The 16,007-nt window shown below is 43.4% G+C and overlaps 1 protein-coding gene across 1 annotated transcript in view; it reads left to right on the forward strand.

Moving 5' to 3' along the window:
• Window positions 1-12,329, forward strand: part of LOC146822678 (uncharacterized) — a 44,935-nt gene extending 32,606 nt beyond the window's left edge. The window contains exon 3 of the mRNA XM_085606264.1: window positions 12,270-12,329. Within this exon, the coding sequence (XP_085462390.1) occupies window positions 12,270-12,329 (60 nt within the window). The remainder of the gene's footprint in view (window positions 1-12,269) is intronic.
• The last annotated feature ends 3,678 nt before the right edge of the window (window positions 12,330-16,007 follow it).

Consider the following 16,007-nt stretch of genomic DNA (forward strand, 5'->3'; position numbering starts at 1 on the left):
AAGGCTCCCTCCCTGTTGCCCTTAAATCAGGACAGGTTACCCCTCTTCTAAAAAAACCCTCCGCTGATGCAACCGACCTCAACAACTTCCGCCCTATCACCAACCTCCCTTTTCTTTCGAAAATCACTGAAAAATGTGTTGCGAAACAACTTTCCCTACATATTATGGACAATAATCTCCTCGATGTTTTTCAATCTGGCTTCATCCAAAATTGCAGCACTGAAACAGCCCTGCTGCAAGTGATTGATGATGCGTTGCATATACTCGACTCCGGGGAATCCTGTCTTCTGATTCTTCTTGACCTCTCTGCAGCCTTTGACACTGTTAATCACAGCACCCTCCTCAACACTCTACAACAGAGAATGGGATTGGATGGCACAGTGCTTAAATGGTTTGCCTCTTTCCTCTCAGACAGATCTCAAATGATTAAGATAGTGAACAGTCTTTCATCTCCATCGGCTGTAGGTCAAGGTGTCCCTCAAGGCTCTATCCTGGCACCCACTCTGTTTAATCTCTACCTGGAACCATTAGGGAACCTCCTAAGCAAATCTGGGATCCATTACCATCTTTATGCAGATGATACTCAAATCTACCTCAAGGTGTCTTCCGCACACGATCTCTCTTTACTCGACTCTACTCTCAACTCCATCCACAACTGGATGTTAGCTCACCAACTCATTCTAAATCCCACCAAAACTGAATTTCTCCTCCTTTCGACCTCTCTCTCACCTCCTCCTGTTCAGTCGTGGATGGATCAGCTGAACCTGCTCAACAACAAACCCATCATTATCGACAGCGCTAAATCTCTAGGTGTTATTCTTGACAAAAGACTCAACTTAATCTCCCACATCAACTCTATTGCCAAGAACGCACGGTACCAGTTGCGCCTTCTATGGGGGATCCGTCGGTTCTTCCCGGAGAATGACTTAAAAACCTTGGTACAATCGCTGGTTCTCTCAAGACTGGATTATTGCAATTCTCTTCTGACGGGCCTACCCAAATCCCACCTCTCCCCTCTCAAATCCATCCTCCATTCAGCAGCTCGCTTCATTTCAGGGTCTAAATGAAGCGACCACATCACTCCTATCCTGTCCTCTCTTCGATGGCTTCCGATTGAGGCAAGATCTATTTACAAAACTACCTGCATCACACACAAAGCCTTGCACATGTCCTCCCCTCGTTACCTGGCAAATAAATTGAAATTGTCCGGTGGCTCTCGACCCTCTCGTAATGCGGAAAAGCTTCTGCTTGAGCCCCCGTCTTCAAAAGGGAAAGATCGATGGCGCAATCCTTCTCAGGCAATGCGGTGAGAATATGGAACTCACTTCCCCCATTGCTCCGTGCCACCTCCTCTACCCGGATCTTCAAAGCTGAACTCAAAACACTTCTCTTCCAAAGACACTTTCAGAACTAATACTTTCATACTCCGGACCCTCTTGGAGATTCGCTCTTCATTGTAAATTTTTATTTTTTCCTGTGCATCCCTCACCCCTGCGTGCTGTGTTGGATTTTGTGTTTGTGTACCCTTTATTCTCAGGCCCCTCTTGGAAGTTCGCTCTTCGTTGTAAATTTGTATTTTTTCCTGTACATTCCTCACCCCTGTGTGCTGTGTTGGATTTTGTGTTTGTGTACCCTTCATTTTTAGTCTGTGTAATGTTATATTCTGTACCACTTTTCTCTTGTAACGTAACTAGCTCTATTGTACAGCGCTCTGACACCTTTGGGTAATGTCCGCGCTTTATAAAAATGCACTAAATAAAATAAATGAACACATGTAACAGCTCACTTGTAATGGGCTTCACGCTCACAAACAGACCAGCAGCATCCGCCACACTGTGGGCACCAAATGCTGGACAAACAGGGCAGCAGCACCCGGAGTACCGATTTCTTGAACAAGCAGAGGGGAATGACCCCGAAAGAACAAACAGAAGCTGAACCTCAGTCTAGAGTGGAAAGCACATGCCTCACATTTTAAATGCCCAAACAAGTTTACAATAGGTGGGTTATGGAATTGCGGGGGACCAAATCGGGACATTCCACATTATACCTTTATTTATTTTTCACTGAACAGTTTGTGCACGTGCCCAGAGCATTTTTTTCTGCTGTGATCTGTTGACAATTTGTCCTCTAAAGGATACTTTTTTCAAACCAACATCATGTGCGCTGAGATCATTGTTTGGTTGCATGTATATATACACATACACTTTGCAGAGTGCTGAAATGTCATGATTTCCTGCCACCAATGTAGAGGTCTTAGGGTTGTCACCACCATAGATTGCACAAGTGTGGAAAGTGCAATAATTTCCATTTCTATAACACACATTTATTGGCAATTATATTTCATACTAAGGACTGTTTCTTGTTTTATACAAAAAAATAATTAAGCAATTTGAAAAGTAAGTGTAGGAAGGAGATGTGGCCTATCGGCCAAAGCTGCCGACTTTGGAAAGGGGTAACCAAGTTCAAGTCCTGGCGCCCATTCAACATTCTGTGATTTTGGGCAAGTCATTTATTCTTCCTGTGCCTTAAAACAAACTGGCCTTGTGCAATGTAACCGGTGTTCATGTAAAGCGTTCCGACGTACTTCGACAGAGTTTGGCTATAATAAACCTCAAAAAAGAATGCTTATGTTCTGTGAACTTTCCGTAGGCTCATACATACGTTATGTATGTCGTAGCCGAATTGTGTGGTCTTCACGAGGATACGCTGTTTCTCGATTCCAAAAGAGTCTGGGAATGAAAGGGTATGGCACACACTTCATATAAGAAAAAAACATTCAGAAAAATATTATCTTTTTATACACCACCCTCCAAAAAATCTCTGTACCCGATACTCCTAACTACACACGCTTTGATTGATGCGCTTCGTGTGTCTGGTTGGCTTTGGTGTATATTTATGTGCGTATAGGTACATCAGAAGTGTTGCTGCTCTCATCAAATGTACTACTTTATGGGTGTTCAGTTCACTTAATTTGGATGACCCGCCCACTTCCCTGTCACTTGCACTTCACGTGCGGGTCTGAATTTACTAGCCTGAAAGTGAGATTTATATAAGTAACCCATACCTCCAGCCTCAGCACAAAGGCTCGGGGTTAGAGCCTGTATGAGCTTGTATGAGTGGCGGCGTAGCAATGCACTTCCCTGTCCCCTCCACTTCAAATATAACCGTTTTTTTCTACTACCAAAACAGGGGGTTGGTGCCATTTTCTTTGCTTGTGTTAGAACTCAAGGCACTTTGCCTGCACACAATCCTCTGGCCCTTTGGCATGCAACGAGTTTCAGAGGAAGTGTGACAGGGGACATGTATGCTGTTTTGCTAAATTTGTTGAAACCCTTCCTTTTCTCATTCAGTCCTGGGTCACGCGAGGTAACAGCAGAAGGCTGAAAACCCAGCTGGCTCCACAGTGCAGGCTCGCGCTGCTTTTAATAACAGCCCAGAGTCGCTGTAACCACAAGCTAATATTCGTTGCATTGTTATGATTTAGCTCTAAAGTAAAAGCAATAGCTGTTCGTTTTGTGGAACATGTTCGCCAGAGTAAATCTGACAGCATTAGGGAAGTTCATGGGCTATTTATTCTCACCTGACACTTTGCAAATATAATGCTTGCAGGACTAGTAACAATCCAAACTCGTTGAGCTTGTACAGTGCAAAGCAATCTTCTGCCTAGTGCCCTCAGCTTTGCATGTTGTAAAACAAGCAGCTCATGTTTGATTTTGTTTTCTCGCCTGAGAATAGCTGATTCTGTACTTTGGTGAAAAAAAAGGAAGTCTCGTTAAGTAGCCATATAAATAAGGAAATCTACGTGGTACTCTGCATTGTTATCTCAAAGTCTGTTATGAACTTCTGTGGTTATACTGAATAAGCAGCTACCTGCAATCATTATCATATGAAATCTCTTCATTAATGTCATATCTACACTTTCATATCTGCCTTATTAACCTTCTTGCTTTCTCAAATTTGCTTGAAATTGATCCATTTGCCCACTCTTTTTTCAAAATGTTCTCATGCGGGGTGGTGGGGACAACCCCTCTGAACCCTGCTTATGACGATCAGGCTCTCTCGCTATAGGTCACTCATCCAGAACGTTTGTGCCTCACCACTTTCAAATGTCACTAGCAGCCACTGGTAACATTTTCTATAGACTCGTAAGATTAATTTGCTTTGTATAATGTGTGTGTGACGTACAGTGCTCTGACACCCTATACTGGTATGAGTAGCACTATAAAACAAATCAAATGTATGTGAGAGAGGGGTTATGGAGAGATGAGGGGCACTGGTTGAGAGTAGTAGTGAGGGAATTTGTGGAGAAGGTTTCTTGGAGGTGGCTTCAACAAACATTGTTGCACTGTGCACCACCAGCATTAAAGCCATCCCTGCGTTCCAGGGGTGGAGTATGGATATTCCAACACACCCACCCATGGTTTTTTGCGCGTTCTCAGATTCACTAATGCTAGTAAACCTGTGCATGCCCAAAATGGCCTGTGCATGGGCAAAGTGACTTGCATACAAGCAATTTTGCCCTGAACACATGTTTCTCTCTGGGGCAATTCAGGTGATGTGGCAGGTGCAGACATAGCACGTTCATCACTGACGGGGGAATACACTTCCATCTGCATCTGCCAAAACTTCCTGCCACGTCATGCCTCACATTGCAGTCAGTAGTGGTAGCCCTGACCTAGCACATCACTGTTGCAGGATAAGCGCTTTTTAGGTCTCGCCTAGCTATTGCGTAGCAATCGCTATGCAAGACTATAGTAAGGGGCTCCCAAAAGTGCTCCCAAAAGTGGATTGCATGGCAAGCACGTGCACAATCACGTGCATCGTGCCGCCATGCAATCCGTTTGGCATCTTACTTCAAAGGGTCCGCTCCCCCGCCTGGAATGCGCTCCTCCGTCCCCGCCAAGCGCGCACGCCACGCTCCGCCGGGCTTATCTTGTTAAGTACTTTGGCGACGGTGCAGTTTCCTCGAATGTTCAAGCCATGCACGCGCTCAAAGGACTGCTCCCTACACACTCCGTTTCGAAGCAACCTCTCTGACATGGCTCTGTAAACCCGTTCCATGCCAACATATGTTGTTTAAATTATGTTTGGAAATGTGAATCCTCTTATAGAAACAAAAGGTTACGTTTTCCTGTTACACTATGGATATAAATCTCCGGTGAGATTGTCTTCTACCAACGCCCGTGTTTTCCAGCTAATGGAGAACTAACTTTAATGCATTCACCACATTACGGCGCGGGGACACGGAATTGGATTCCAAGCGCAAACATGATACGATCAAATAAAAAAAAAATCTTGAATAAAGCAGGCATGGAGACAAAAAGCTTGAAACGTCGAAGAAATGTTAAAGTTAGCATATGTGGTTTATAATAAATTGGGGTAATAAGAAACAGACATTCTCAGAAGAACACTTCCAGCACTTACTGGCCCGGTTCCAGGCACTTCAAAGCGGTGTTATCAGAGTACAGTGGTCCTCCTGTTGGGAATGCTGGGCGATGTTCTCAGGAAGTGTCACGGTTTCTTTCGTTTCATGTGAAAAGAGGTCAATTTACAGTGCCAAGCATTGCCAAGAGAGCAGGACGCGTCAGCGGTCCTCCTCTCCCCAGCTAGATAAATCACCCGGCGTCCACCTTTCATTCCTTCCAGGAAGAGGTGGCCCAGAGCTCGGCTGCCTTTCCCCTCTGTCGCCGGCTCTGCGGCTTCTTGGCGCCATTGCTTGAACACTGCTGCCCTCTACCCATGCACAGCGGCATGACACCCAGGGCAGCCAGTCTACCTGTTATGTTTCAGAGTAGGGACGATTGAAAATACAAACAAGCCTTGTATGAATACATGCCGACATAGAGCAGGCAAGTAGGATAGTAGGGGAATGTGTTTTCCCCGTTACCTTATTTTGAAATAGAAGACAATCTGGCTAAATCGGGTCTCTTTGGCACTTCATTTTTGGCAGTTTGATAATGTACAACAAAAAACAGAATTGTAGTCTCTGTTTTTGTGTGCCTTTCATAACAAGCATTGGCATAGCCAATAGGTCTCGCCTTTGGGACCTTATAAGTGTTTAGCCATGCAACAGTTGCATAACTAAATACTTATAAGGTCCCAAAAGCGAGACCTATTGGCTATGCCAATGCTTGTTGAGAATGTGTGCATGCACAAAACATCCAGGGGCTGATTTACGAATACTTGGAGCAACGCAATGCAGCAAGACAACTTACTACGCTGCGCTACATAAAATGGAGATTTCAGAAATGCTCCATATCTCCTAAGATATGACGCATTCCTGCGCTCCCTCTGTGCTGGTGCACATGTGGCTGCCAAGGCACCAACGCAGACACCCTTGCATTACGGTGCAAGGGTGCCTATGTTACAATCAGGACTGTTTTTGTACAGGAAGGGACACCTTCCTGCACAAAAACAAACCCCTGTAGCTTTTTACTCTTTCTACATCTGCTGCAAAATGCAGCACACATCGAAAGAGGAAATAACTAGGAGAAATAAACATATTTTCCTTGTTACGCCTCCACTGGGAAAACCTATCATATTGAGAAATTCCCAGGTTTGGATCAAAGAGGGGTGGATTGCGTAAAGTACAAAAATTATGCAAACTTTGATGCATACACAAAATACTCTCAGTGCTGTTGCCTCGATACAGCATTGTCTGTTGCAAAACGAAACGGGGCTAACAAATACACCCTTTAAATCTAAAATGGTGCTAAATAGCATGTATGTGAAAATCAGCATCACTCTCAGTTCAGCTCCAAATCGTTTTTTCCAGTCCCACATTTTTGTAAAGTGTAAAGTATTTGCTACGTTTTCTGCACCACTTCAAATCTTTATGATATACAGCCTCTTAGTATTGTTCAAGTAATGCTACTTAAACAGGCTTTCAATTGACTTACGAACTCCCGCAATCAGATGCTCTATGGAGCTTTATAATGTACAGTGGCTTCTGAGCAGTTACCACTTTGGAGTGTTATAGAGCGGTTACTGCAGCGGCAGTCCGTGCAGGTAAGCGCAGTGGGGGCGGCGCTGGGGGAGGAGGAAAAACGACAGATCAGAGAATCGCAGAAATCAGATAAATAAATAATTCCTATTCCGTTGCTTACCAACATGATCCCCACCGCATTTACCTGCATGGGCTGCTGCTGGATTACTGGGATGCGTAGAAAAGCAGGGCATGAAGGGGGAATGACACTACTAAATTAAAATGAATAGTAATACCTACAAAAAAAGGCCCATGAGAGCAGCAAAAAATTGTATTGTGCAACACAAGCATCCTCACCAATATTAGTAAAACTAAAACTCTTGGATTTGCATACTCATTTAGGGGCCGATTCCGATCCTGTACGGGAAAAATACAACTTTTCCCGATCCGATTTGTACGGATCGGCCCGATCCTTACAAATCGGATCGGGAAAAGTTGTACCAGACGGACCCGGACACTTTTCCATACAAATTGTAAAAATGCAGTCCAACCGTACTAGTACGATCCTGACCGGCTTTCCGATTTACGATTTGTACGGAAAACGTCCCGTACACGGGGAATGCCATTACTCGCTACGAAGCGAACTTTGTATGACTCGTATCCCGGGAAAAGTTGTTCCCGGGGTGCGAGTCGTACAGGGGTACGAGTCGTACAGGCATACACCCCGTGCGTTGTGTATGTACGGTGCCTACCCCAACATCGCGTACCCCAACATCGCGTACCCCAACATCGCGTATGTACGGTGCGTACATACGCGATGTTGGGGTATGCGATGTTGGGGTATGCGATGTTGGGGTACGCGATGTTGGGGGTACGCACAGTACATACGCGATGTTGGGGTACGCACCGTACATACACAATGCACAAGGGTGTATGCCTGTACGACTCGTACCCCTGGGGACTCTGCTTTTACAGCTGTTTTGGGCTCCTGTAAGAAAAGAGCAGTACGGAGTGCCGTAGGGACGAATCGTACTTGCTGGGCTGGAAACCGCTGCTTAAATACATACAGACATCGCGTGCAAGCTGTTCCAGATCAGAATCGTTGGTTTATTTTAGCTGTATGGTCTTTTGTACGATTTGTATGGAAAGAGGCTTTCTGTACGAATCGTACTTCCTAGGTTGTAAGAAAAGTTTACCGGGTACGAGTTGTACGGGAAAAACGCTCCATACAACGATTTGTACAGCCTTTTTCCAGGATTGGAATCGGCCCCCTAGTTGTGTGCTGGTATACTATTCAAACACTCATTGGGCTTGACCCAACCAGGTTGTGTTCTGGGATTTACTTTTGCTTCTTTTGATTTTTTAGAGCTCAGAAGTGGCTCTGCAATGTCACAAGGCGCTTTACAAAACACCCAAGTTTGTCGGCCCTGCAGTGGCAAATGAAAATTCTTGAAGTCGCAATATTTTTACACACAAATGTAGAAATCATTTTAAGGAGAGATTGAATGTATATATTGTGAAATTGTGTTCATTACTGATCAATATCACCAGCAGAGAAGTTGAAAAGGTGCATTCAGAGAGACACATTTTTCAAAATTGATATACCATCATCACTGTCATAAAATCATGCAAATTATTTCTTGTGATAAAACTACAGTTTCTACCCCACCTCAATCCATGCAATTGAACACGCCACGACTACAACTCCCAGAACACACTAGGTTGTCAAATGAAAGCCTCGGACTGGAAACAGTGTCCTGACATCTTAGATTTATCTGGCCTGGGAGTTTGTGCTGGACTTTTCCTTTTGGGGGTAGGACCATGTCTGATTTGCACATGGTTGGTCTTCTTTGTCTGGAGTGGCCTAGTGGGCACAAACTGGTGGACTGGAATGTGTTTTAAAGTAATTATCAGTAGCTGAGAGCAGCGGTGTAGCCTGGGTTGGCAGCGCCCATGGCAAGGCAAGTATCCTTCCACATTTCTTTTAAAATGTTGTGCCCCTATTAAAATTTTGCACCCCGAAAAATGCCCCCCCCACACTATGCTACTGGATGAGAGTAATTGAACCCCTTCCCTGTGGGGGCAATTCCCCCGCGGTGCGGGGGGGCAGCGGCGCCGCTGTGCTCGCGATGAGCTCAGCTCGTCATGACTCACAGTGGAGCTGTGCTGACCCCGCCCACTGATTAATTCTCCCGCACAGGCGGGGAATTAATCGCGCGTGGGCGGGCCGCGGCCGTTATGACGAGCTCAGCTCGTCATGAGCACAGCTCCACTGTGACTCATGACGAGCTGAGCTCGTCATGAGCACGCAATGAGTTAAGGATTCCACCTATCGCTTTTTACTCAGATCACATTAACCATTATATATGCCTGTGTTTTGCATATTGCTCATTTCGCTGTAAGCCTGTTAAACAGAGAGAACAAGTGATCTCTCTTTTGTCAACCATGCAGCAGAACATATCCAAATGCTAAGCACACATTGCTGAGGCCACGCCGTCTCCTTCAAAGATTGATGGCAGTCTGCTTCCTTCTAGAATCCAATAACACAGCCTGCAGTGTGTCTGATACCTCGACTCAAGAGCTACCACAGATTCATGTATTCCATGCAGGAGTTTTATACTGCAGATGCACGGGGTAATGAAAAGGTATGAGAAATGTATGTGATGAGAAACGACAAAACACAACTTGTAACATCCTTCCTGTTTTTTCTTATTTTAAGCAGAAGTGGTAATACAGATAGCGCTTGCGCATATATAGTGATGGAGCTATTCTAAAGAAGCATTCCTCATTTGCATGGGGGAGTGGTCCCATCCAAAAGAGGGATTCACTTTGCTTTAGCACCTGCGCTGTATTATGGACATGGGCGCAGAGGCAAAGAAGCTGTCGGGAGGTGCACTGACTATGCGCCACAAAGCGGTAGCTCACAGTCAGTGAGCCTCCTGAGGGCAGCCCTCTGGATGAGTGAAAGGGAGTCCAAGGGACCCCCAGACATCTCCCTGCAGGCAAGTCTAGTCACTCACTGCACCCTGCGCAGAGAAAGATGGACCGGCTACTTAAAATCACGTCTTTCTTCCAATAATGCATGGGTTTACAGCTGCCCAAGGGGAATGCCTTATTTGTAATAGGGTACACTATCTCAGGTTTGCGCCAGCACACCTATTTAAAGGTGTACCATGGTGCAAACAGGGACAATGCGCCCTGTCTAAAATACGGATTATGGTTTTTAAGTGAAATCCATGAATAAGCCAGGAGTAATTTAGGAGCACTTCTCACTTTCTCTTGGATTTCAGTGGTAAAACAGAAGTACCGCATGAGTAATTCACACCTGCTAATAGCAAAATCTCTGTGAATTGGACCCCAAGTTTTGATTGCTTTGCTTAACTAAATCTATAAATGGCGGCACATTTCCCGAAAGTGTACATTACTTATTTTGCATGTTCTTTTAAAAATTGTAATTGAGGTTTTAAAAGACATACAAACATTGCAACACTCCGATTTACTGCTCAAAAATGCTGCTAAATCCTTCTTTTTTTATAATTTCTGCAAAAACGTGTACAAATACCACATAACTCATCAAATTATACATCTGCGTAAACAGGTCAACCGAAATTATCTTTAAATTTGGAGGACAATCAGGCCCATTTGCCGACTGCTTAGTGAAGGCCAACTGAACAAGCGGTATTTACAAGACTTGCGTGGAATCCGACAGATCATTTAACATCCCTGCATTATCATCAGCCCTCCTCTATGCACTCCTAATGGCATGAGCATGTAAGTGGCCAAGCTTCATATTCCATTAAAACCCATGCAAGAGACTCAGATATAATGTGGTAGTGTCACCATTGAAATAGCAGCAAACACTATGGTTTATTGTAAGATTTTAAAGTCAGAGAGGCCACACAAGCATTCTGGGAGAAATCTGTGACCCTCTGCTGAAAATCTATTTTTAAGACATCTTTAGTTGTTCCACAATTTTCATTCACAGGTGGCAGGCCTTGCCTGGATAACCATACCCTTCAGTCAGGGACAATTTGTGACTAGAAACGGGTCAAAGTCATGGGCCAGAGACGGCACACAACAACTCAAAATTCAACACTAAGAACAAGGCTTTAGCTTTCTGGAAAATCATTCTGCATTTTGTGACTCTGTCCACGCACAACTATCAGTCACACAACATAATGAAATTAAAGGGTACAATTCCAATTAATTTTTTAGCTAGAAAAATCCACTGCCAATATAGAGTGGGGCATAAAAGGTGTGTCATCCACCGATCTACATGTTAGGAGGGTATGTGTCACTGGTTTGTGACTACAATTGCAGTTGCAAACTATTGAGCAGTTACCAACCCTAAGCTGAGGCAGAAGCCATTTTGCAAAGCTGAAACTATCTCTGTGGAAGGGGAAACATTTTGTTTTTAATACAGCACCTGTACCATAGCAATTCACTTCCTGTGACCTCATGCCAACCACTAAGCGGCTCTATGTATGACTTTGCACTGTTCAACCAAACTATTTGACCTTCTGCTATATCCCTATAGTGACTTCCATTCTCTATGAAATATTCAAAAATTCCCTTTCATGTCAGATCCATGTCGGTTCTGTGACAGCCAGTAAGCGCTTCTTCACAAAGAATTCATTTTCCAGATCCCTTGTCCTTGTGGCATATACTGATACTGATTTACAGATTCCTGAGAAATGTCATGAATGTAACTCATATTCGAGATATGGGCCAACATTGGTAGCAGCCAGTATGTTTTCTGGCCAAAGACTCAACTCCTAGAATTCCCTTCTCACTGCTTCGTCTCCACCCTGGTAGGCCAAAGATGGGTGGAGATCAGCACATCTGCTGCTGGCAGGTGCCATCTTGTTCACACCAGAGGCATGTGGTCATCATTGAACCCTTTTAAGGCCTCTGTTTGCTTCAGTCCAGTGTTGGCGTGTAGCAGTGTCCCTGTTTCGCCTACTCTTTATTTGCTGAGTTCATGATTCCAGAGCTATTGTGAAATCCTTGTTCCTTGAAGTAGAACTGTCCTACGGTGCATTTTGTTTCCTCGTCTCCAGAACTAACACTGTTTAGTTCATCTTTGTTTCTAAAACTTTCATTAGTTCAGTAGTTACCCTTTTCCCCCTCCCTGGCTTTCCTTGCACATTTCCAGTGTCCTATCTTATAGCCGCTGCCTTAGCTCTCTGTTTCTTACTATGATTTGTATACTTGTTTACTGCCACTCGTTCTTTCTGTTTTCCCTTCTTTCTTGATTAGCACTCCTCTCTAGCGCCTTGTGTACTGTGGCTACGTTTTTAGTTTGCAACTCTTGTTAATGTTAATGTTATTGATATTTCTATAGCGAGAACTGATACCAGAAGATGTCTTGGCGCTGAGCATGATGTCCTACAGAGGTTACTGACACAGTTGTGAAGGCCGGTTGTTAAACAGCAAAAAGCCATGTTAGCATCTTGCATGTTACTATATGCTCACCAGGATACATGGGCACAGCTGACAACATTTGTGGTTTTTCTTGTCTGCTGTGAGTATTGTTTTTTTTAACTTTTATAATATCACTACAAGATTTAGTTCCACAGACTCTGACTTTGCATGTATATGCTACATGTAGATATTTTCCGTCAGTATCTGTAATAGCAATTGAGGGCGAGGAACTTGGGGCCATATGTACGTAGCCTAATACCAGTCGGTAACGGACGATTTTCGGTAATTATACCGTTACCGACCGGTATTTAGGCTTTTGCAATGTAGGGGGCACATTACAGGATTCGGTATTTACCGAATCAGTAAAATTACCGAATCGGTAATTTTACCGATTCGGTAATTTTACCGATTCGGTAAATACCGAATCCTGTAATGATATGTAGGGGGAGTGTGTGGGTGTTGTGGGGATTCGTTATTTACCACCAACTGAAAGTTGGTGGTAAATGACGAATATGTGAAAAAAAGAATTTTTGTGCACGTTTAAGTGTGCAATGTGGCAGACATACATGCCCTTAGGGCATGTATGTGTGCCACATGTGCACACATGCAGGAATCAGGGGTGCAACAGGGTGTCACTGTGACACCCTGCCACCCTTGATTGTGCTCCCCCCATTACCGAATCGGTATTTACCGATTCGGTAATGGTAACTGGCTTCAAGGGATGCATTATTGCCGAATCGGTAAATACCGGTTCTAAAATACCGAATTTTACCGATTCGGTAATAATTACCGAATTATTATCTACATAACATTTACCACTTCATAAATACCGAATCGGTAAAATTCGGTATTTATGAAGTGGTAAATGTTGGCCTACCTATATAAGGCCCTTAGTCTTGCCGTGTGGAGTTCCCAAGTCTCAATCAAAGAGTTAATGTTGTCATATGTCGGTCTTCAACATCTTAGGTGTTAGTTATTCTGAACTTCCTCTTCAGTTCTTGTTCCTTCTGAGCTTTGACTTTCTTGTTAGTTTGTGCAGAGCTTCCCCAATGGATTCTTTTTCTCTAGAGGTGTGCGAAATTTGGGTAATTTGTTTTTGCATAATTGCGAAATTTCTAGAAACTAATTGAAATTACACATAAATATGCAAAATGCAAACCCATTATTTTATGTTGTATTTTAGTATTTTGGCGTGAAATATGTCTTTGTGTCTATTTTTGACGCAAGGATGCATTTTGACTTAAAATAATAGTACAAAATAAACAGAAGCACCGTGACCAACAGCAGCTCACGTTCTAGTGCTCCTGTGCAATCCTGGTAATTTTTTACCATGATTGGTGCATTCGCACTAAATTTATACTGCAAATGGCACATAATTACTCAAAGTGACATAATGCCGGAATTTTGCTTAGCAAGCGTAGTGCGGAATTTCACATAGCAAACGTAATTTGTAATTTCTGAAATTACACTAATGATACCAGATGTAATTTACATTTTTTCCCGGACCTACTTTCCTCCTCTAACTCCATGTGTGATCTAGGCCAGCTCTGTTATCAATATTCTCTTCACTTTGTCTTCCACTCCTTGCCAGAACCTCTGTTATTCCCTTTACTGGACATGGGCTACTTTTGGAAAATGAGTTGCCCATATGGAAAAGCACATGCAGTGGCAGAGGTCTGCTGTCCCTTGAAGGCCATGATACTTGAATTTGGCCAATCACAGGGGTTGCAAATTGCATCAGCCTAATTAATATTCAATACTTGGTCATTTTGCGACCCCTTGCAAAAGTTCAATGTGCGGAGTGACCAGTTAGCACAGAGGTCTTATCATAAAGTGTGCACCCATTTGCAAACCAGTCAATGTACAAATTGGACATCATGGTTTGCAAATAGATATTTGTTGATCGGGTCCTTAGAGCAAAGGAATTGTCTCTGATCTTTGCAGATTAAATGTACTCTATACTAGTCGTAAATCAACTCAAGGACTGACACAACACAGGATGTATCCAGCAAGCTTCTGCAAGCTAGTGGGGAGTGGAAAAGTAAATCCTGGTTAATTACCTAATTCTTAAGTTATATGGTTTAAGCAGCAATGCTAATACGTAAACATACCTGGGTGTGCACTAAAGGTGCTGGCTGATAGCATATGCGCCCCTTCTAGACGTGGACAGACTGGCACACTTGCCTAATACTTTAGAGCAAAAACAGAATAGAATACGAGCCCTATCTAGAAGAGCATATTTAGCAAAAAAAAGTGAAAGTGTGAGATAGGGAAAATATATGACCTGGATAAAATTGAATACTGTAATGTTATGGGCCCAAGAATAAAACTACAATTAAAAAATAGATTGATAGAGAGATAGATAGATGCTCTTGCCAGTTACATGAACAACCTTTCAACCTTGTACAAAGAAATAAAGGACAGCGTTCTATGATACACACACTAGTAAACTAGGTACGCTCTGAAGATTAGCTCTCAATTAACCAATAGCAACCACCATTTAAAACTACATCGACCATTCAAACCATCCCTAATTCAACCATTTCACACCATGTCAAGATGACTACAGTCAAGAGGAATTCCCAGGATCTAGATTTCTGAGATTGCTGGGAGGCCATGCAAGTATAGAAATAGACGCAATTCCCTATGGAAACAGTGGTCACAAAATAACCTATTGTTCAATTGTTCACAGTAGCCTCTGATATTTATAGTGTATTTAGAAAAAGCAGTATGGTTTGTTTGTTTCATTATGGGCTCCTAATCCGGGCTGACTGCTGCTCTGTGGGTCGTCTCTGAAATATCCATTAAGACAGAATGGAGCTCACCTATTCCTTCAGACACTAAGACAATGCTGCACTGCTTCGTTGGGGCCACGAGGCGCTTTGAAGGCTCAAATTTAATAAAGACTCACCTATACTCACGCTCACACACAATGTGGTGGAGACCTATTTAGATACTGGTAAGGGTTTGGGATTTTCAGAACGATTACACATTTCAAAATAATACATGGTTACTTAAAAAAGCACCTTGTTGAGAAAATAAAACCAAGGCATTCTGCACATTGTAATTCTAGCTACCCTTAGACCGAGACCAGACACGCTGAATGTATCACCATGCAGAGCGTGGGTCCGGGATGTATATAAGGCACACACTGCCCGCCGCTTCTATTTTTAAGAGGTTAGCCATCCTTTAACAATACTCCCTACTATTTTTGACCCAGTTGCACGACAGGGTGGAACCAGCAAACGGGCCTGTAACACAGAGACTGAAGGCTCGTTCTTTTTGTGACAAACATCTTTGTTTTGGTGCAGTGGCTACCACATGGCAAACAGTTATCATACGGCTTTATGATATGAAAATATTGTATGCCACATTCCGGTGCCCTGCTGAAGGCTGTCCATGCAAAGTGCAGATAGAAATCACCCACTGGCGAGAAGAAACACATGTATAAAACCAAACGATGCATGTCAATGTATGAGCTGATGTAGCAACCCCCTCCCCCCCCCCCCCCAAAAAAAACATCTAATTTCCACATTGCTCGGACCTCTTTCTTACCTAATTCACGTATCTGAAAATACTCAGCTCAATAGTAATGAATATGAAATATGCACATTTTGTAAGGCACAAAAATATGCTTATAAAGTGGTTTCATTTATTC

The sequence above is a fragment of the Triturus cristatus genome, chromosome 5_2 (genome assembly GCF_964204655.1).
Source record: "Triturus cristatus chromosome 5_2, aTriCri1.1, whole genome shotgun sequence".
Taxonomy (NCBI): Eukaryota; Metazoa; Chordata; class Amphibia; order Caudata; family Salamandridae; genus Triturus; species Triturus cristatus.